This window comes from Sciurus carolinensis, chromosome 13, assembly GCF_902686445.1.
Source record: "Sciurus carolinensis chromosome 13, mSciCar1.2, whole genome shotgun sequence".
In the NCBI taxonomy this organism is placed as follows: Eukaryota; Metazoa; Chordata; class Mammalia; order Rodentia; family Sciuridae; genus Sciurus; species Sciurus carolinensis.
In genome coordinates, this window is record NC_062225.1 from 74,628,040 (window position 1) to 74,648,652 (window position 20,613).

Genomic DNA, 20,613 nt, shown 5'->3' on the forward strand with positions numbered 1-20,613 from the left:
AGGGACCACTTGACTGGGTCTTACCAGTGGAATTTATTTGGAAGTAACATGCATATTTTCTTCTCAGCCAAGGCATTTGAAGCAGGTATGCCTTCTCCATCCTTTCTGTTTTTATCCTCCTGCTCTGTTAGCCAAATGGAAAGATCTCTAAAGAACAAGCTGAGTCAGGAACCCTTAATGGAAGGAGGCTGGATACCTAATGAATGGAGTGTAGTCCTTCGGCCAATCTACCTCAGACTCTGATATGAGCAAGAAACAAAGAAGAAAAATCAGGAATAGATAGTGAGGAGGTTATAAATTGAGTACAGAAGTCTTGTAGGCCTCCTTGTTGGGAAAGTGATACTTGAGCAAAGATGTAAGTGTATGCCAGGAGACCTTGGGAAAGAGCGGGAGTGTTCAGCATCAGGCCTGGGGCAGGTAAAGAAGCCCACAAGACCCGAGTAGACTAGCAGGGAAGGATTGCAGGAGAGGAGGTCAGAACCTTGTTAGCTATTGTAAAGACTTCCACTCAAAAAATGTGGAGTCTTCATAGGATTTTGAGTAAAAGAGTAAAATGATTTGATTATGTTTTAAAATTATCAGTTTGATGCCATATAAAGAGTAAACAGCAAAAGGAAAGAGAGACCATTTAGGAAAAATGACTATAGTAGTTAATTAAAACAAAACATCACAGGGTAGAAGCAATAGAGGTGGTAAAAAGGGTTGACTTAGGATATGTTTTATAAATCAGCATAATGAGTGGGATATGGCTTGTGAAAGGAATCAAGGGAGACACCAAGATTTAAGCAGCTAAAAGTATGGAATTGCCTTTGGCTGAGATGGGAAGGACTGTGGATAGAGTGTGCTTAGTTCTTAAGATCAAGGGTTCAGTTTCGGCTGTGTTGAATTTAAGTTGCTAACTAGATGTGTGTAGGGAGTTGTTGAGTAGGCCATTGTGTATGAGTCTAGAGTTCAAGAGAAAAGCCCGAGATGGAAATACAAATTCGGGGGTCATTGGCATGTATTTTAGTCATGAGACTGGATGATAAGTGAATGAGTGAAGAAGTGAAGAAAAAAGAGGAGAGGACTAAGAGCTAAGTTCACATTATCTGGAAGAAGACCTGGGGCCCAGTGAGAGGGGAATGAAGACCAGGAAAGTGTAGTATTTGGAAAATGAGTGAAGGAAGTGTTTTTAGGAGAAAGTCATTAACCGTGTCACATGCTTCTGATAGTAAGTAGGAAGACAAAACTGAGACTTTGTCCAACAACGTGGAGATCATTGCCTTAAGAACAGCTTTCATCGACCAGTTGGGACAAAAACCTTACTAAAGTGGGTTAAAGAATGAAAGGCAGGAGATGAAGACAGCAAGTCTAGACCGTTTGTCCAGTGGATATCTATTTCTAACGCTATTTCTTTACCAGGGTCAGGGGGGTGGTTACTGGGGATTGAGCTCAGGGGCTTTTGACCACTGAGCCACATCCCCAGCCCTTTTTTTGTATTTTCTTTAGAGACAGGTTCTCACTGAATTGCTTAGTGCCTCGCTGTTGCTGAGACTGGCTTTGAACTTGCAATGCTCTTGCCTCGGCCTCCTGAGCAGCTGGGGTTACAGGCATGTGCCACTGTGCCCTGCTCTAACACTTTCTAATAAGAGCACAGTTCTTAATGGGATTTTGGGGGACCCTCTAATCCAGCTTCACTTTTTGCCACCCAAGATTGCAGTCAGGAATGAGGGGATGACAGGCTGTTTGAGAAGAGGTTTAACTGTGAGGAGACTGTGGACCTGGCAGTAGCCCTTGTCCCCGCTGGGCTTTTCAGCCGAGTCGGTCCTGAAGCTTATGGGTTTGGGGAGCAGAGAATGGTGCTTTCCACAGAGTTCACAGATCCTGAGAAGAGAAGGAGAGGAAGGGGCTGAGCTAGACATGTTCGCTTCTTTCTTTAAAACCAACCAGCCTGTCGAGGAGAGGCGTGAGTGAGGTGCAGAGATGTCCCTCCTGGAAGGAGAGTGGCCGGGGTCGTGCTGTCCGTTTTTAGTTAAAACTTGGAGGGATGTGTTAGTTGTCGAGATACTTGGATGTGGTCTCAGGAGCTTGGACAGGACAGAGGGCTTGATGTGACTGTCCCATGCTGTCTTGGGCCTCACCTGGAATTGCCAAGACACGGGGTGGGGTGGGAGTGACTGGAGGTGTCTTCACTGCTGTGTCCCCTGGCCGCCGTGTGGTGAGAAGGCTGAGCTCAGCCAGGGGGGTGGCCTGGAGCCGACCGTGTGCTTCTCTCAGCAGAGGCATCTGGAGAGCCAGCGGTGCCAGAGCCCCGGACAGGCCATTCAGCCTCTCTTGCCTCCCCGGAAGGTGTTCAGTGTCGCTTCTGTGCCCTGTGGTTTCCAGCACAGAGCAGGGAAGGAGGCCTGGACCTCGCCCCTCGAGGCGCCCATGTTGTGGGGAGCCTGTGTGGCGCCACGTGCTGCTGGAGTTTTCTCTTGCCGCCATGTGTTTGGAAAACAGCTGGCCACGCACAGGATAAAGCCGTGGCATCTCAGCAGGGTTCCCAGGAAAGTGGTTCATTTGGCCACAGAGGTTTTCATTTTTTGTACTAATTATACTTTTAAAAACAGACCTCTATTCGGACGGGCAAAGCGACCTATAATCTGGAGGCTGAGGCAGGAGGATGGCGAGTTCAAAGTCAGTCTCAGCAACAGTGAGGCCCTAAGCAACTCAGTGAGACCCTGTCTCTAATAAAATACAAAATAGGACTGGGGAAGTGGCTCAGTGGTGGAGTGCCCCTGAGTTCAGTCCCTGGTGCCCAAAACAGCAACAACAAACAGACCTTTATTAAAACAACTAATCCTAGTATTTACTAGGATCTTTATTCCTAACTTTAAGTGATTTTGATTTGGGGAAATATTTTTCAAGTAAAATATTTTAGATACAGTTTTTTTTTTATTTTTTTATTTTTTAGATTTTTTTTTTTTTCCCAGGGCTGAGGACCAAACTCAGGGCCTTGTGTGTGCAAGGCAAGCGCTCTGCCACTGAGCTAAATCCCCGACCCCCAGTTTTTTTTTAATTAATCTTTTTTCCTTCAATTTTTGGTACTAGGAGTTGAACTCAGGAGCACTTAGCCACTGAGCCACATCCCCAGCCCTATTTTTTTGTATTTTATTAGACACAGGGTCTCACTGAGTTGTTTAGCGCCTCACTGTTGCTGAGGCTGGCTTTGAACTCACGATCCTCCTGCCTCAGCCTCCTGAACCACTGGGAGTACAGGCGTGCGCCATCACACCTGGCTACTATTTTTTAAATTTGTATATATATGTGTGTATATATATATATGTATACAAAAATATTTTATATAGTATAAATATATAATTTATACATATATATATTTTTAGTTGAAGGTGGACACAGACCTTTATTTTATTTTTATGTGATGCTGAGGATCTAACCCAGGGCCTCATGAGCGCCAGGTGAGCGCTCTACCACTGAGCCACAACCCCAGCCCATTTTTCTTTTCTAAATCACTGTTAATTGATCTTTAACCCTAATCTTCACTTTCCTTCGTCTGAACTTACTTTGGTGATCCACTCTCAGCCAGGCTTTTCTTTCTTCCCTCTCCCTCCGCTCCTCTCCCCTCACACATTCTCTTTGTCTCTTTGTTTTCTTATTGGTAAAATATACGTAACATAGCATTTACCCTTTAGCCTTTTTTAGGTGTACAGTCCAGTGGCATTAAGCCCTTGCTGTGGCACGGCCCTTGCCACCATCCATCTCTAGAACTGTTTCCCCTTCCCAAGCTGAAACTCTTTAAGCCTTTCTGGATGAGCAAGGGGGGCCCCAGACACAGCCTGCCACTCAGACCTCTTTACCAAGATGAAGCTGACCAATTCCGTTTAGTTTCCTCACGCATGAAGTGTGTGTATGTACGTTTTTATTTATGAGCAGCTCTTGTGACACAGCAGTTCCTTGGTGGAGTGCCTCAGTAGGTGGTTACGTAATCGGGTGATGACAGAAGAACTTCCTCCTTCCCCCAGCAGATGGCACGCTCCACCTCTGAAGCATGTTACGTACCCAGGCTTCAGAATCCGCTACAAACGAGGAAGTGCTCTGTTAAACAAATATGATTGCCTTATTTTTTAAATAAATGTTAATGAGCATTTCATTTATGTTCAGTATAGTTTTTTTGGGAATGAATGATAACAAAATTAAATTATTTGCTGTAATGAGTGCGAAATTATGTTGTTATCGACCTGGCACAGCTAAGATTGTTGACTGCTCCTTTCAGAGGGGGTGTTTAACTTTCTCGTGACTAGCGTCTGTCTCCTCGCAGCTCTCAAATTATAAAAGATAATATATACTCAGTGAGAGAAAGGTGTGCTCGTCAGCTATGCTTCTGTCCAGTTTTAAGTAGTCATGTGTCATAATTAAATAGCTACTTTGTACATAGCACAAAGCTGGGAAGGAGAATTCTGTTTTTAGAGATATGACAATGTCCCCACTTGTAGTAAGAAGGAGGTAGGACAGAGAAATTAAAAACAAAATCTGCAAAGTTGAGTCCTTTTGCCCAGTGCTCAGCTCCCCTCACAGAAACTGCTGAGGCCAGGCAGCTGTGGCTCCTGCTCCGTCTCCTCAGGCCACGTTGGGGTGGCTGCTTGACCTCTCAGTCCTGTGGGCACCAACGTTCCCAGTTCCGTCTGCTTCCTCCATCGTCTTCCTCAAGCTCCTTGGTCAGCAGTCTGCTTTTCACCGAGTCTGAGCTGAACTTTGGCCCCCTCTAAGAGCTCCACTCCCCTGCGCCCTTGCCCATGTGGCTGTTTATTCTCTCCCGCCCACTTGGGTATTGGGGGGCTGGAAGGAGAAATTGTTGTTAAGAGGACCGGGTAATTTACCATGTGAAATGGATCCTGTTGAGAGTAAAGGGTGCTGCTGATTAGGCAGGGAACACATGCACCCACCAGGATCATCTTGAGTCAGCTAGCCTTAGATCTACTGCTTGAATGTTCTATTGCTGCATAAGAAGTTACTACAGGTTTAGTAGCTTAAAACAGAGGGAATTTACCCCTTATTTCAGTAGGTCAGAAGGCCAGGTGTGGCACGACTGGATTCTCTTTCTGCACCAGGTCTCCCTGAGCTGAAATCAAGGTGTTACTGATGCTGTAGTTTACTGTCTGGGACTTGCAGATCTACTTGCTGACTCACTGATTGTTGACAGGATCCCCCCCCCCCCCCCCCAACTGTGGTGCTAAGAGAATGACTCTCAGCTCTCAGAGGCCTCTTGTAGTCCCCTGCCATGTGGCTTCCATAGGCAGTTCACAGTTTGAACATTTGCTTTCTTCCAGGCAGGAGTGGTCTCTCAGGTTTTCTCTTCTGCAGCCAGCCAGAGAAATGCTCTTTTAATGGATGCAGCTGGCCAGACCAGGCCCACCCAGAGTACTCCCCCTTTTGCCATGTAAGGTAACATAATCAAAGGGCTTGGAATAACTTATCATGTTTATAGGCTCTACCCACACTCAAAGGGGAAGCCATTATACAAGGATCAGTGTCACTGAGGGTTAATTTAGAGTGCTGCCTACCCTAGTCACCTTGGTTATGTTTTCCAACTTACTACTTCTACAATATATCATGAATCTCCTAGTTAAAATAAAAGTTAAAAAGAAAAAGCAAGCAAGATACTTCTGTAAGGCTTGTGTCATTAGTTCTGTTTTCTTCCTTTCCTAATTGCAGTTATCTCCTGATGTTCTGGTCATGACTATTCTCTCCATGGGTCAGACCAGATTCATGGTGGTCATCTTTGTGGGTGATTTCAGTGTCTGCAGTCTTAACACTGTGGCCATGCACTTTCTTGACTTCCTCAGTTCTGACAATCTCCTCCACTGAACCTCAGACCTTTGCTCCCAGTTACACCCTGGACATTTTCTCCAGTTCTGACTGCTCCACTACCAGAATCACTGATTGAGACATCTTGTTTTCTGTTGACAACCTGTTATCATTCTATCTGATTTGTTCAAATTCTCATTTTATCCTTTAATCATCTTCCAGTTTTGAACCCATTAACTGCTTTCTTTCTGTCTTCTGCCCCTTTTTTTCCCCCTTTTTCTTTTGGGGTACTGGGAAATTAAACCCAGGGGTGCTCTACCATTGAGCTACATCCCCAGCCCCCCCTTTTTTTTTTAAATTTTGGGACAGGGCCTCGCTAAATTGCTAAGGCTGGCCTCAAACTTGTGCTCTTCCTGCTTCAGCCTCCCAAGTTGCTGGGATTATAGGTGTGTGCTAATACCTTTCTCCTTTTCCATTTTAGATATGACCATTTGTTCTTATATGGTGAGTTTTTAAAATCTCTCTGTCAGATTCTTTCTCAAGTATTTATGAAGAAAATCATTAATAGGGCAGATTAATATTAACATACATTCATGATCACTTGCTTCAGTTGCCCCTCAGCATTATGATCCTATTACAGTTCTCTCATCACCTTGCTGTCCCTGTTTTTGCAGTGATCAATTGAAATAACCGTTCTTTTTAAGCATCTGCTCCCACTCCTCTTCCTCTTTCAGTGGGTGACTTCCTTTCGTATCATGGAGCAAACAGCCATTAGACAGGAGCTCCCCTAACTTTGTGCTTCCAGGTTTACTCATTGGTTCATGTGCTCATTTAATAGATTCTCACTAGGCACCTGCCATGTGGTAGGCACTGTTCTAGGTGTGGGGTTACCTAGAATAAGCTGGAACAAAGTCTGCCCTTCAGGGAGCTCACACCGAAAAAAGAATAGTTGGATAAAAACATATTTTTAAAAAAGTTCTAAATAAATGAACTAAGAAGATATCAAGTGATAAGTTCTATGGAGAAAAGTAAAATGTAGTGATATAACAGAAAGACAACTAGCTACCAAAGATACAGTAATCAACAGATTGCTTTCATTGAATCAGGAAAATAGAATCTGAACAGATCTATAACACATAAAGAGATGGAGTTAGTAATCAAAAATCTCTCTGCCCTCCCAAAAGACCAATTCTACTGAACAGTTAAAGAATTAATATCAGACTGTCACAAATTTCCCAAAATAGATGAGAATAGAACTTTCCAACTCTTTCTGTAAGACTAATATTACCTAAACTGAAAAAAGGATACCTAAAGAAAACTACAGATTAATATTGTTTTATGAATTTAAATGTAAACATCTTCAACAAAATATTAGCAAATTAAATTAATCAACATATAAAAACAATTATATAACATGATCAAGTAGGAATAGTCCCAGGAATATAAGTTGGTTCAACAGGCAAAAATCAGTTTAATACACTATTCATAGAATAAAGAACAAAAAAACACATGATCATCTTAATAAATGTGGAAAAGGAGTCTGGCAAAACTCAGTACCCTTTCATGATTTAAAAAAAAAGAAAAAAAAAAAGAAGCAACAAGCTAGCTAGGAATAAAAGGAAATTTCTCAGCTAGGCATTGTGGCAATCCCAATTACTCAGGAGGCTGAGGCAGGAAGAACACAAATTCAAGGCCAGTCTGGGCAACCTAATGAGACCCTGCCTAATTAGGTGATTGATAGATGGACAGGAGGAAGGAATGAACTTCCTCAACCTAATAAAGAATACCTACAAAAACCCTACAGTGAACATCGTGATTAATGGTGAGAGACTGAAAGCTCTCCCTCTTAGATCAGGATGAGACAGGATGTCTGCTTTTGTCACTTTTTTCGATATTATGCAGGAGGTCCTAGTCAGGGCAGCTGATCAAGAAAAGGAAATAAAAAGCATCCATATTAGAAACAAAGAAATAAGACTACCTCTGTCTGTGGGTGATGTGGTCTCCTATATAGAAAATCCTAAGGAACGCATACAAAAACTGTTAGAAGTAATAAGTTCAGCAAGGTTGCAAGATATAAGGTCAATGTACAAAACCCTACACTTAGCAATGAATAATCCGAAAATGAAACTAAGAAGAAATTTTCATTTATAGCAGCATCAAGAAGAACAAAATAGGAATAAAGTTAACCAAAGAAGTATTAGATTACACACTGAAAACTACTAAAACTGAAGGAAATTAAAGAAGACCTAAGGAGATCATGGGCTATGATCATGAGTTGGAAGTCTTGATACTGTGAAGATGTCAGTATTCTTCAAACTAACCTACAGATTCATTGTAATCCCTATGAAAATCTTAGTTGCTCTTTTTGTATGACCACGTGGAAGTGTAAGGGACCCCAAATTCCCAAAACAAACTTGAAAAAGAAGAACAAAGTTGGGGGGCTCACACTGTCGATTTCAAATTCACTCAGAGAAATGGTATTCAAAGCAATGTAGATTAATAAAGTAGAATGGAGAGTCCAGAAACAAATCCTTACATTATTTTTTTTTCTTTTCTTTTGAGACAGGGTCTTGCTAAGTTGCTGAGGTTGGCCTCTGACTTGCGATTCTCCTGCCTTAGCCTTCATAGGTGTACATGACTCAGCTGGGCTAAGAATCATCTTCATAACATATGGTATTGGGACAACTGGGTATCTGCAGGCAAAAGAATGAATTTGGACCTCTTTCATATACAACATAAAACATTAACTAAAAATGGATCACAGAACCCCAAGTATAAGAGCTCAAACTACATAAATCTTGGAAGAAAACAGTTAAAATTCCTCAAGACCTTGGGTTGTACAATGACATCTCAGATAGGATACCAGGAGTACAAGAAACAAAAGAAAAACAGATATGTTGGACTTTGTCAAAATTAAAAACTTCAGAGCCAGGCACGATGGTGCATGCCTGTAATTCCAGTGACTTTGGGAGGCTCTGACAGGAGGATCACAAGGTTGAGGCCAGCCTCAACAATTTAGTGAGATCCTGTCTCAAAATTTAAAAAGGTCTTGGTATTTGCTCAGTGGTAAAGCACCCTGGGTTCAATCCTCAGTACAAAAATAAAAATAAAAATAAATACAAATTTTAGTGCTTCAAAGGATGCCATTAAGGAAGTGAAAAGGATGGCAAGGTGTGCTGCACACCTATAATCTTCAGTCCTTTGGAGGCTCAGACAGGAGTATCAAAGGTTTGGGACAAGCCTGGGCAACCTGGGTAAATACATTTTTTTAAAAGACTGGGATGTAATAACTCAGTGATAAAGCGCTTCTGGTTCAATCCCCAGTAACTGCCCCTTCCTCAAAAAATACACTGAAGAGGAGAAAATATTTGCAAGTTGTATTTGCAAATTAAAGGGACTTGTATCCAGAATTATAAAGATCTCTTGAAACCCAGCAGCAACTATGTAACCCCCAAATGACCCTATATGAAATTGGGCAAAAGGAAAGGAGAATGGCGACTGAGAGATCACCATCGGCTAGAGCGGGGGAGGTAAGGGAGTGGTTGCTTAATGGGTGCAGAGTTTCAGATTTGCAAGGTGGAAACGTTCCAGAGAGCTGTTTCACAACAGTGTTAATATCCTAACACTACTGAACCATATGCTCAAAAATGGGCACGATGGTAGATTTCTTGTTATGTGCTTTTACCCCAATTTAAAAACAGCAAATAAGCTTGGTGGAAATGCCAGACGTGTGGTCTGAATACGCATTTCTCCAAAGAACATTCGAAATGACCAGTTGGTCATTAGGGAAATGCAGACCACAACCCCGCAAGATGCCAGTTCACTCACAAGGTGACTGAAATAATGAAGACTGACAGTGACGAACGTCGGCAAGGCTGTGGAGACTGGACTTCATACACTGCTGGTGTTGAATTGTGCAGCCACGTTGGGAAATGGCTCGGCAAACTCTCGACATGCCGAGAGGCAGGTTACCACGTGATCCAGCAGTTTAGGTTCTAAATAGATATCTTTAGAAATGAAGATACGGTATGTCCTCAGACCAGCAGGATGGTTTTGGAACTTGAACATTAGTAGGAGATGGGTCACGTGGGAGGACGCACAGATCTTCTGGGATGAGACTGCTTTGTGGACCGAAGGCCTTCCTCTGAAATGTTTGGCTTTCTGCATTGTCTGAGGGAGTAGGCGAGAGGTCTCCGGACAACATTTATGGCTTGGAGTGTTTCAGATAGTGCGACTTCAACCCTCTGAACATTGCCCAATTCTACTGTGGTATTTGGCTTTACTATTTATTCTTTTTTTTTTTTTTTTTTTTTTTTTAATATTTTTTAGATGTTGATAGACCTTTATTTTATTCATTTATTTACATGTGGTGCCGAAAATCGAACCTAGTGCCTCATACATGCTAGGCAAGCACTCTACCACTAAGCCACAACCCCTTCCCCCTTTACTGTTTATTCTTAAAACCCATTTACAGCTGCAAAAGTGCTGAGTTTGAAAACAGAATATTTGAAGCGGACCCAGCTGTTTCAAAAGATGGATGCTTATCAAAGAAAGAATTGGTGTGTTCTTTATGAAACAATAAAGCTTTTTTTTTTTTTTTTTTTTTTTTTTTAAATCAATTGTAGCCTGCTTATTCTTAGAGCAAAGAGATGACAGGGAGGTTTAGCCATTGCAGAGAAGTGTGGCTGAAACCAAACAGTTCTTCAGATGAGCAATTTCCTCTAGCTGTCAGCACTCACCCACAACCCTTTCTTCAATGTTAGATCTTTTTTTACTCTCACAGGTGGTCACCAGAGCTGAAATGGAGGGCCTATACCCTCCTTCCATGTGTGAGGAAGATCAGGGGGTCTTATGTGACCCATTCATTTGAATTGCTTTGACTCTACACTTTCTCAAATACTTCAGTGATTATTGCCTAGCGCTTTCTGAGATCTATAGTTACAGATTTAGGGCAGAACTCTTTTTTCTCTAAATAAATTGAATAAATGTGTATTTATATTTATTATACTTTATCTCCATTTAGTGAATAAAATTTTCAATTATGAAACCTTCACAGGTTACTTATTCATGAGGCCTTTCAGTCACCTTTGATAAACCAGCTGCTGTGCTCCCTAGTCCTCCCTCCTGAGTTGACTTCTCTTCTCTTACAGCACCTCCTCCCTGAATATTTGCACACAGTTCCAGATATTAGATGCCCCCCACCCTGCCCCAGGCACTGACAAGTGTCTTCAGTTCTTAATTCCAGTCCCTGCTTGTTGTCTAAGTTACAGCTTATTCACTGACTTGCTGGACTCTTCCATCTTGAAGTCTCATTCACTGTCTGCCAATACAGAGTTCCAGTAATTTTCTAGTTCATTTTCTAGGACTTCTAAGTGGATAAATATATCACTTCTCAGAAACGATAACTGAATTGTTCTCTGATAGTTATATCTCTATTTTCACTTCTTTGTATTGACAAGAACTTCGAAAGCAGTGCTTCTGATAGTACTAGAAAAGATTCTTCTGGACTGTTTGTTAGATGTACAGAGTACCAGGTCCACTCCTGGGGTCTTAACCTGGTAGGTCTGGGTTGAGGCAGAGGAGTCTGCTTTGTTTTGTTTTTAAACAAATGTCCAGGAATTTCTTATATTCGGACAGGACTGGGAAACACTGTCAGAGTGGTGCTGACTGTTAGTGAAGGTGCCTTCTGTTGCTGGCTTTTGGTGAACCACGTTGATATCACTTGACTGCCATCTCAGTCCCTTTCTTGAACTCGTGGCAGTGTTTGTCACAACTTTGGGGAGACTGTGTGCTCTGGTGTAGTCATACAGTCGATGGCCCCAGCCAGACGAGTTTCTGTGTTGGTTCTGCAGCCCTGGAGCATGTGTTTGTGTGCAGACGCACCTGGGTGCCTGCAGCTTCCCGCCCACCCAGCAGCCGTGCCGTCCTGAGACGGTGCCTGCCTGTGGCCACTTCCGTAGGACTTGTGTACTCTGCTCCTTTCTGTTTCAGCTGGCTCTGTCTTTGCCAGACCTGCAGTACTGGGCACTCCGCTGCCTGGTTCTCTCCTGCTGTGTAACCCGTGAGTGCAAGGGCGCCAGAACACTGCCTGCCCAGCGTGGGCGAGAAGCACCTCCGCAACAGAGAGGACTGACACCACACTGAAGTTTTATCTTGCAGAGGAGTTTTGAAAGCTTTTACACTCGTGTCTTTGGTCTGAAACTTTTATTTGTATCTTCCACTCACAGGCAATACTAAACATTATGAAACTATTTGTAGTTACCTGACATACTGTATTTTCTTTCTTTTATGTTTTCGAATCTGCCATTCTAGCTGCCTTTGTCTCCTGTCCTCTCCTCTCCATCCTCCTATCCTTCCCCAGCCAAGCCCTGTGTATTCTTTAAGAATTAGCTCAGCAGGCACTTCTTTCCCGGATGCTCCAAGCTTGTTGATGACTTTTCATGGTTTGCTGTAACACCCTGAATGCCTCTTTCAACACGCTTATCGCCTTACTGGAATCATGTCTATCTGACCTGTTCATCTGTCTATATATTCCATTAGCTCATTAATCCTTTGTGTGCCATTAGCCTTTATATACCAATTATCTGATATTCGCATTCAATTTTATGAAAGAACGTTTATGAAAGTTGGCATTTCTCATTTGTTCAGTTTTAACTTATTTGTGATCATGAAAATATTTATGTTTTGTACACCCCTCTTGAAAAAAATACAAGTGATTGATAATATTCAATTTTGGCAAGGGTGTAGAGAAGATGACTCTCCCCCCAATTTTTTTATGGGTGCATTATTGTGGTACATAATGCTGGGATTTGTTGTTACATGTTCATACATGCACACAATACACAATATAATTTGGCCATTATCACTTGCCACCTCTCACCCCACGGTCCCTTTTCTCTTCTGATCTCCCTTTGATTTTTAGGAGATGCACCCCATCTGTGTTTCCCTTTTTCCTGTCTAGCTTCCACATATGAGAGAAATCATACCACCCTTAACCTTCTGAGTTTAACTTATTTCACTTAACATGATGTTAGTTCCAACCATTTTTCTGCAAATAACATAATTTCATTTTTCTTTATGACTGAGTAAAACTCCATTGTGTAATGTATCACATTTTCTTTATCCTTTCGTCTGTTGCTGGACACCAAGGCTGGTTCCATGGTTTTGCGGTTGTGAACTGTGTTGCTTAATCACAGGTGTGCATGTATCATTTAGTAAGATGACTTTAATTCTTCAGGGCAAACACTGAGAAGTGGTATAGTGGGGTCTTATGGTGGCTCCTGCCTAGTCTTTTAAGGAGCCTGCATACTGATTCCATAGTAGTAATACTGATTTACGGTCTCACCAACAGTGTAAAGTGTTTCTTTTTCTCCATATTCTCTCCAGCATTTATTATTATTTGTATTTTTGGTGACTAAGATTAAATCTCAACTTACTTTTGGTTTGCATTTCCCTAATTGCTAATGATGTTGAACATATTTTCATGTATTTATTGGCATTTGTATTTCTTTTTTTGAGAAGTGTTTAGTTTATTTGCCCATTTATTAATTGGGTTATTTTATTTTTTGGTATAAAGTTTTTTGAGCTCTTTATATATTCTAGACGTTAATCGTCAGAAGAGTAGTTAGCAAAATTTTTTTTTTTTGTCTTCCATTCTCTGGCTTCTCTGACAAGACTTTTGAAGATTCTTGATAGGAGTGTGAATTGATGCATATAAAGGTTACAATTTAAATTGTATATAACCTTTGACACAACACTTCTCCCTATGAGTTGTTTCAGGAAAAACATTCGCACCAAGTATTCTAGGATTTTCAACTGAAGGTATCAAATCATCATTATTTGTAATAGCTAGAGGGAGGAGATTCAAAATATCCATCAGTAGAGAAATGTTAAATTAATTAAGGTACAACTGGGTACATTGGTGCATGCTTGTAATCCCAGCAACTTGGGAGGCTAAGGCAGAAGGATCACAAGTTTGAAACCAGCCCTGGTAGCTTAGTGGTAGAGTGCCCTGGGTTCTATCCCCAGTATCACACATATAAAAAATTTTTATTGTGTTACACACATGCTATGGAATTCTGTGCAGAAATCCATAATAGATCTGTAATGTATTTTTTTGTGTGTGTGTGGTGCTGGGATGGAACTTAGTACCCAGCCCATGTTAGGCAAATGCTCTCCACTGAGCTATACTGCCCATGCTGGCCTCAAGTGATCCTCCTGCTTCAGCTTCCCAAGTGCTGGAACTAGAGGCATGTGCTGCTGCTCCTGGCCTGTATTGTATTATTGAATGAGAAAGCAAGTGGTATATCAGTGTCTATCCTGTGTAGTGTAATTTTATTTTTTTATATTTGATATTGCACATGTTAATCATTTTTCTTATTTATGCTTAGGAAACTGGAATAGGTATACTACTTAAATATTATGTTGCTGTGCTGTTTGATTTTTTCAGTGCTGTAAAATCTTAAGTAAGTATTGGTTTAATTTCTTTCCCCCAAATGTCTGAGTTGTCCTTTTCTGAACTAGTAAGTAATAGGTAATATCGTACAATAAAATATTTTAAGCACAGAGAAAAGGGCATATTGGATTTTAATAGTTTGTTATCACAGATTTACATCCCCAATCTTTTTTTGTTTGTTTGTTTAATACAGTGTCTCACTAAGATGCCGAGGCTGACCTCAAAATTGTGATCCTCTGGCCTTAGCCTCCCATGTTGCTGGGATTACAGGCATGTGCCACCACACCTGGCTATATATATATATATATATATTTTTTGGGGGGGGTAGGATGGGGTGGGGTGTGTACTGGGGATTGAACTCGGGGGCACTTGGCCACTAAGCCACATCTCCAGCCTTGTTTTGTATTTTATTTAGAAACAGGGTCTCACTGAATTGCTTACTGCCTCACTTTTACTGAGGCTGGCTTTGAACTTGTGATCTTCCTGCCTTAGCCTCCTGAGCCTTTGGGATTATAGGTGTGCGTCACCGTGCCCAGCCTTTGATACATTTTTTTAAAGGAATAAAACATTATAGAAAAAACTGAAGTCCCCTATGTATCCTGCAAACCCATTTGCCTCTCTTTTCAGAGTTGAACTTCTGTTTTGAATTTGGTAAAGTTTATTCATATTTTTGCACTTTTTATTTATCCTGCTTGTTTATGTGACCACTAGCAGTCTACAGTGTTGTGCCTCATATTTTTAAACTTCATCAGAGTAGCATCATAGTGCATGTGTCCTGCAACTTCTTTTACCCTCTTTGTTTTTAGAATGCGCTCCCGTGTTGATATGGTTATTTTAAATGTCATATGGAATTCATTTCTTGAATATCTCAAACATTCTTCTGTTGCCTTGGGTTTAATTTTCTGTTTTTCCAAATGGATTTTCTGAGACAGGTCTTCTTGTGCAGTATAGAGGGTTTTCCTAGGGCATGTTTTTAGGAATGGGATCCCTGGGACAATGGGAATGTGGGTCTTTCAGTTTTCCTACATGTTGCTAAACTGCTCTTCAAGGTTCCTTTGCTACTTCACACTCCTGCCCTGTATGAACTTTATTATTCCTTCACTCCTCACTTGTAAGTAATATGTTACTTTTAATTATCATGTAAAATAGTAAGACTCTTAACAAATTGCTTGAGGAAAATGAAATTATGAACCGTTTTATTTCCCTGTTGTACATGCTGTGAAGAGTGCTAACCCCCTGCCCCTCAACCGAGTGCTTCCCACTTAGGCCAGATTGATGTGACAACTCAATCAGGAGCAAAGTTTGTCCTCAAACTTTGTTTTTACCTATATGTGTTCACAGCTTTTTCAGTTCTAAATTACCAGCATGTAATGTATCAATTGTTCGAACTTCAAGGGTGCCCCTCGTCCCCAGGGTTGTTGTATATAGAATCATAAATGTTATTTTGGCTCTTGTGGCATAGGAATGTCAGTCTATTGAGGTTGAATTCCAATAAATCTTTTCTTCTCTCTTTCCTGAAAGGGAAGCTGAAGCTGTTTGCTATTCAGTACAAGATACCACTACACTCTCAATAGCTCCTGCCTTGGCTACGGTTGAACCAGTTGGAGTAGTAGTGGCTTCTTTTTGTATGTTAAGGGGTTTTGTAATTTATAGGCATGTTTACAAAGCCATGTGTGAACCAATTATATTTTATTGTTCCTAGTTATATTTTTCTGTCAGAGAGCTTATACTCTTTAATTTTGGAAGATTAACAAATTACATGAATTATATTTTTCTCATAATAAATCAGTCAACATTATAGCTTTACCAGTTAACCTAGAGTTTAGCAATTCTCTAATTTTTCACTTTTTAAAGCAGTTATTCTGAAGTCTTTTTAAAAAGAATACATCCCAAGAGCTAACTTTATCAAAATTAATTTTTATTAGCTATTATAATTTTTAAAAGGGCTGAGGACAGGCCATATAGCCTTTTCATCATGCCTCAGATACTTAGAAATAATAGATTAGAATTTTAAGAATAATCTGAAAATAGACCCAAGGGGGAAAAAAGGAAGGGAAGCTCTTTGTAGGCTGCAGGCTGTAAAGAATCTCTGAGAAGCAGATGACGTTTATATGCAGAAGAAAACCTTGGTCCAGAGCAAGGCGGGAAAGTGGGCTGCTGAAGGTGGGGCCGGTGTCTGGAGTCTGACGCTCGGAAGTGGTTTCTGTGGGAGCTGGGAGGGTTTGGCGGTGTGGCAGGGATGGAGGGATGGAGGATTGCCGGCTATCGGGCAGGTGTGGTGAGTGGAAGAGCCTGTGCCGGAGAGACGGGCAGAGTTCCCTTGCCGAGACAATGGCCACAGAGCTCTTCCATGAGGTGGCACCTTCTGTCTTCCCTTCCACCTCATTGAGGACAGCGCCCACACCTCCCCTCCAAGGAGACATTGCCCACTGAGGGTAGATGGCCTGAGCAGGAAGTCCTGACTACAGGGATAAGCTCTGAGTTAGAAATCACCCTGAATGGAGGAACTCAGCCAGGCAGAGAAGATAACTGAAGAATTTATCTCAAAAATAAAAGTAATAGAATAAGCAGAACTAGATTTCACAGTAAATATAGTTCAGTCCTTGGAAAGATAAGAATGGTTATTTTCCTACTAAAAATAACTAAGTATCAATTCTGGAAATTAAAATTTTGATGGTCAAAATAAGAAATTTAATTTTGGGGTTGATTAGCAGTATTTATAGCTGAAGAGCATCATACCTAAGCATATTACATAAGGGTGAGGTAAAACAAAAAAAATTAAGGCATGAAGGAAAGACTGAGGTGTTGCATCTAATGAGAGAGAAAACACCAACTTAGATTAATGAATCTCTTTTCTTTCAAGACTGAAAACAAGACAAGGAATGTCCCAGACCTGAAAGCATCAGATATCTTCCAGCAAAGGAGTCATATGTTAAACACAGCGCTGCAGAAGGGGCTGCGTGCATTCCCGCTGGGGCCCTGGAGCTGTGCTGCCAGCTCTTTTAGAACAGACTCAACAGGGGCCACTGTTGATCAGGGCTGCAAGCGAGCAGTCTTGTGGGATGTCTGCTTGGCAAGGACCATGAAAATCTGGGAGAAGCAGCCTAGCATCACCACATATAAGATGAACTTCTGAAACATGAACTGCAGAACTGTGCCCTAGGAAGCAGAGCAGTCAAAAGGAAACTTTAAGGGAAAGTTTAATTTCTTTAAAGGAGTAGGGATTTTCATGCTTAATACTAGAAGTTACGAAAAACTGGTCGTAGTGAAAAATCAAAAGTAGAGTTGTTGGATAAACTCATTGGGTTCACTGCAGAGCAAACCAGATGTGGCTGAGGAACAAGTGAGAATGAACTGAAAGATCAAGGTGAGAGGTTCTCCCAAAACTTAGCATCAATAGCCAAGAAATGGAGTAAAGTTAGATATTTAGGATGCACAGAAGTTCCAGTATTTATCTAATAGGAGTTGTAAGTGAAGAAAATTGACAAAAGACAGTGTTTGAAAAAATAACATCTGAAGTTCTTCCAGAACTGAAAAAGTATGAGCCCTCAGCCGGAGTATGAGTGGTAAAGAGGAATTCCTAGGAAACACTAGAGAGAAAAGGCTGGTGGTCTTCAAAAGAATGAAAATCCAAGTGACAGTTACTGGTTTAAAAAACAAAACAAAGCAAAAAAATAATATGCAGTGTCTTCTAGGTGCTGAGAGAAAATGAATTTGAACTACAGTTATATTCCCACTCTGACTGTCTTTCAATAGCAAGGATACCACAGTAGTATTTTCAGATCTCAGGGACCTTGAAAGTTCTTTGCTGAAAACTATTTAAGGATGTGGTGCAATAAGGAAAAGGTGAACCCAGAAGATAGTAGTGGGATATAAGGAAAAAGGGGAAGCAGAGAAATCAGGAAAGCAACATCATTTCGTCTAGGTAAATATTGCTTGTAAAATGTAAGCTTATTTTAAGTAAGTTGTAATTTAGATCAGCATAGTTAACAACATGGAATTTGTGGCTAGGTGGAACAAAAAGGGAATGAATTTTTCCAGCAAACCTGGTTAAGTATCAGGACTTGTCAGATTTGAGCTAGGCATTGTGGACACAAATACATTTCAGTTTCTGTTCTTAATGTGCAGATAGTGTAGGAAGTCAGGGATGATTCAGGGTGGGGAAAGGGAAGTAGTCAGGTGAAAAAATAAGCAAAAATACATCTTTTAAAAAATCCATATGTAGTAAAATGAAATTAAACCTCTATCTCTCACCCTGCACAAAACTCAACTCAAAATGGATCAAGGACTTAGGAATTAGACCAGAGACCTGCACCAAATAGAAGACAAAGTAGACCCAAATCTCCATCACATTGGCTTAGGATCAGACTTCCTTAACAAGACTCCCAAAGCACAAGAAATCAAAGCAAGAATCAATAAATGGGATGGATTCAAAACAAAAAAAACTTTTTCTCAGCAAAGGATACAATCAATAATGTGAAAAGAGAGCCTACAGAGTGCAAGAAAATCTTTTCCACACACACTTCAGATAGAACACTTATGTCCCAAATTTATAAAGAACTTAAAAAACTTTACACCAAAAATACAAAGAACCCAAACAATAAATGGACCAAGGAACTGGACAGTCACTTATAGAAGAAGACATACAGGTGATTAATAAATATATGAAAAAGTGCTCAACATCTCTAGTAATTAGAGAAATGCAGATTAAAACAACTCTAAGATTTCATCTTACTCCAATTAGAATGGCTGTTATCAAGAACACAAATAATAATGGATGTTGGTGTGAACGTGGGGAAAAAGACACACTTTTACATTGCTGGTGGAGTTGCAAATTAGTGCAGCCACTCTGGAAAGCAGTGTGGAGAATCCTTAGAAAACTTGGCATGGACCCACCTTCTGACCCAGTTATCCCACTCCTCAGTTTATACCCAGAGGACTTAAAATCAGCATTCTACAATGATGCAGTCACATCAATGTTTATAGCAGCTCAATTCACAATAGCCAGATTGTAGAACCAATCGAGATGCCCTTCAATAGATGAATGGATAAAGAAACTGTGGTATATATACACACAATGGAATGTCATTTAGCCACAAAGAATAATAATATGGCATTTGCAGATAAATGGGTGGAATTGGAGAATATCATGCTAAGTGAAATAAGCCAATCCCAAAAAACCAAAGGCCAAACAATTTTCCCTGATAAGTGGATGGTGATATATAATGGGGGTGAGGGGGGTGGGGGTGAGAGAAGAATGGAAGAACTTTAGATTATGTAGAGGGAAATGAGAGGGGGGGGGTGTGAAAATTGGAATGAGACAGACATCATTACCCTTTGTACATGTATGATTACACGAATGGTATGAATCTACATTGTGTACAACCATAGAAATGAAATGATGTGTACCCCATATGTGTACAATGAATCAAAATGCAGTCTGTAAAAAATAAAAAATAAAATAAAAAATAAAAATTAAAAAAGAAGGGAATGAAGGCATACTAAAGCTATCAGGAGAGGGATATAAAATTTAACTTGTGATTTTAAGTGTGCATTCAAAATTTAAAGGTAACAACAGTCCAATAGGAAGAAATAAAATATAAAACTTACAACTATTAGAAGAAAAACATTTAATAAAATGACAAAACCCCACATATATGCTATTTTAGAGGATAAAAATCAATTGATAAATTATATTACAAACATTATAATAACATGAAATAACAATTCAAGACAGACAGCATTGGAAGGACAAGGGGGAGAGTTACAAATGATAAAAAAAGGAATTTACCAAGATTGATATCAGTGCAAGCCTGTTTATTCTTAATAACACCACATATTTATGTATATATGTATGTATGTATGTATGTGTCTGTAATTATTAGAGACTTTCTAAATGATGATCCTAATTATTCCCTCATTTCTTCAGTCTTTTCTAAATAACGCAGCCAGTTGGGCCCAGTGGCATACACCTGTAATCCCAGTGACTTGAGAGGCCAAGGCAGGAGAGCCTCACGTTCCAGCTCAGCCTGAACAACTTAGTGAGACTGTCTCAAAAGAAAGAATAAAAGGGGTGGGAATGTAGCTTAGTGGTAGAGGGTCCCTGGGTTCAATTCATAGTACCACAGTAAGTAAGTAAAGGAATAACTAATGCAGCCTGGTGAAGCTGTTAAGCACATCAGACCCTTCCTGCTGAGTACACTGCAAGGACTGCCCACCTTCAAGGTAGAAACCACAGTCCTTAGAGTGGCACACAGGGCCCTGCCTTGCCCCCCGGCCCCCAGACCCCCTTACCTCACCTCATCGCCTGCCTTCTCCCCTCACTCCACACCAAACAAGCTACACTTCTTGCTGGCCCTTCAGCACATCCG

The 20,613-nt window shown here is 40.8% G+C and overlaps 1 protein-coding gene across 22 annotated transcripts in view; it reads left to right on the top strand.

Annotated features, from left to right (window-relative positions):
* Window positions 1–20,613, top strand: part of Dtnb (dystrobrevin beta) — a 232,091-nt gene that overhangs the window by 90,906 nt on the left and 120,572 nt on the right. Inside the window, exon 9 of one of the 22 annotated variants that reach the window (XM_047521994.1) lies at window positions 17,106–18,516. The exons of the other annotated variants lie outside the window; for them this stretch is intronic. Within the exon in view, the coding sequence (XP_047377950.1) occupies window positions 17,106–17,378 (273 nt within the window). The 3' untranslated portion in view covers window positions 17,379–18,516. Of the gene's footprint in view, window positions 1–17,105; window positions 18,517–20,613 lie in introns of those variants that run through there. 22 annotated transcript variants of the gene reach the window in all.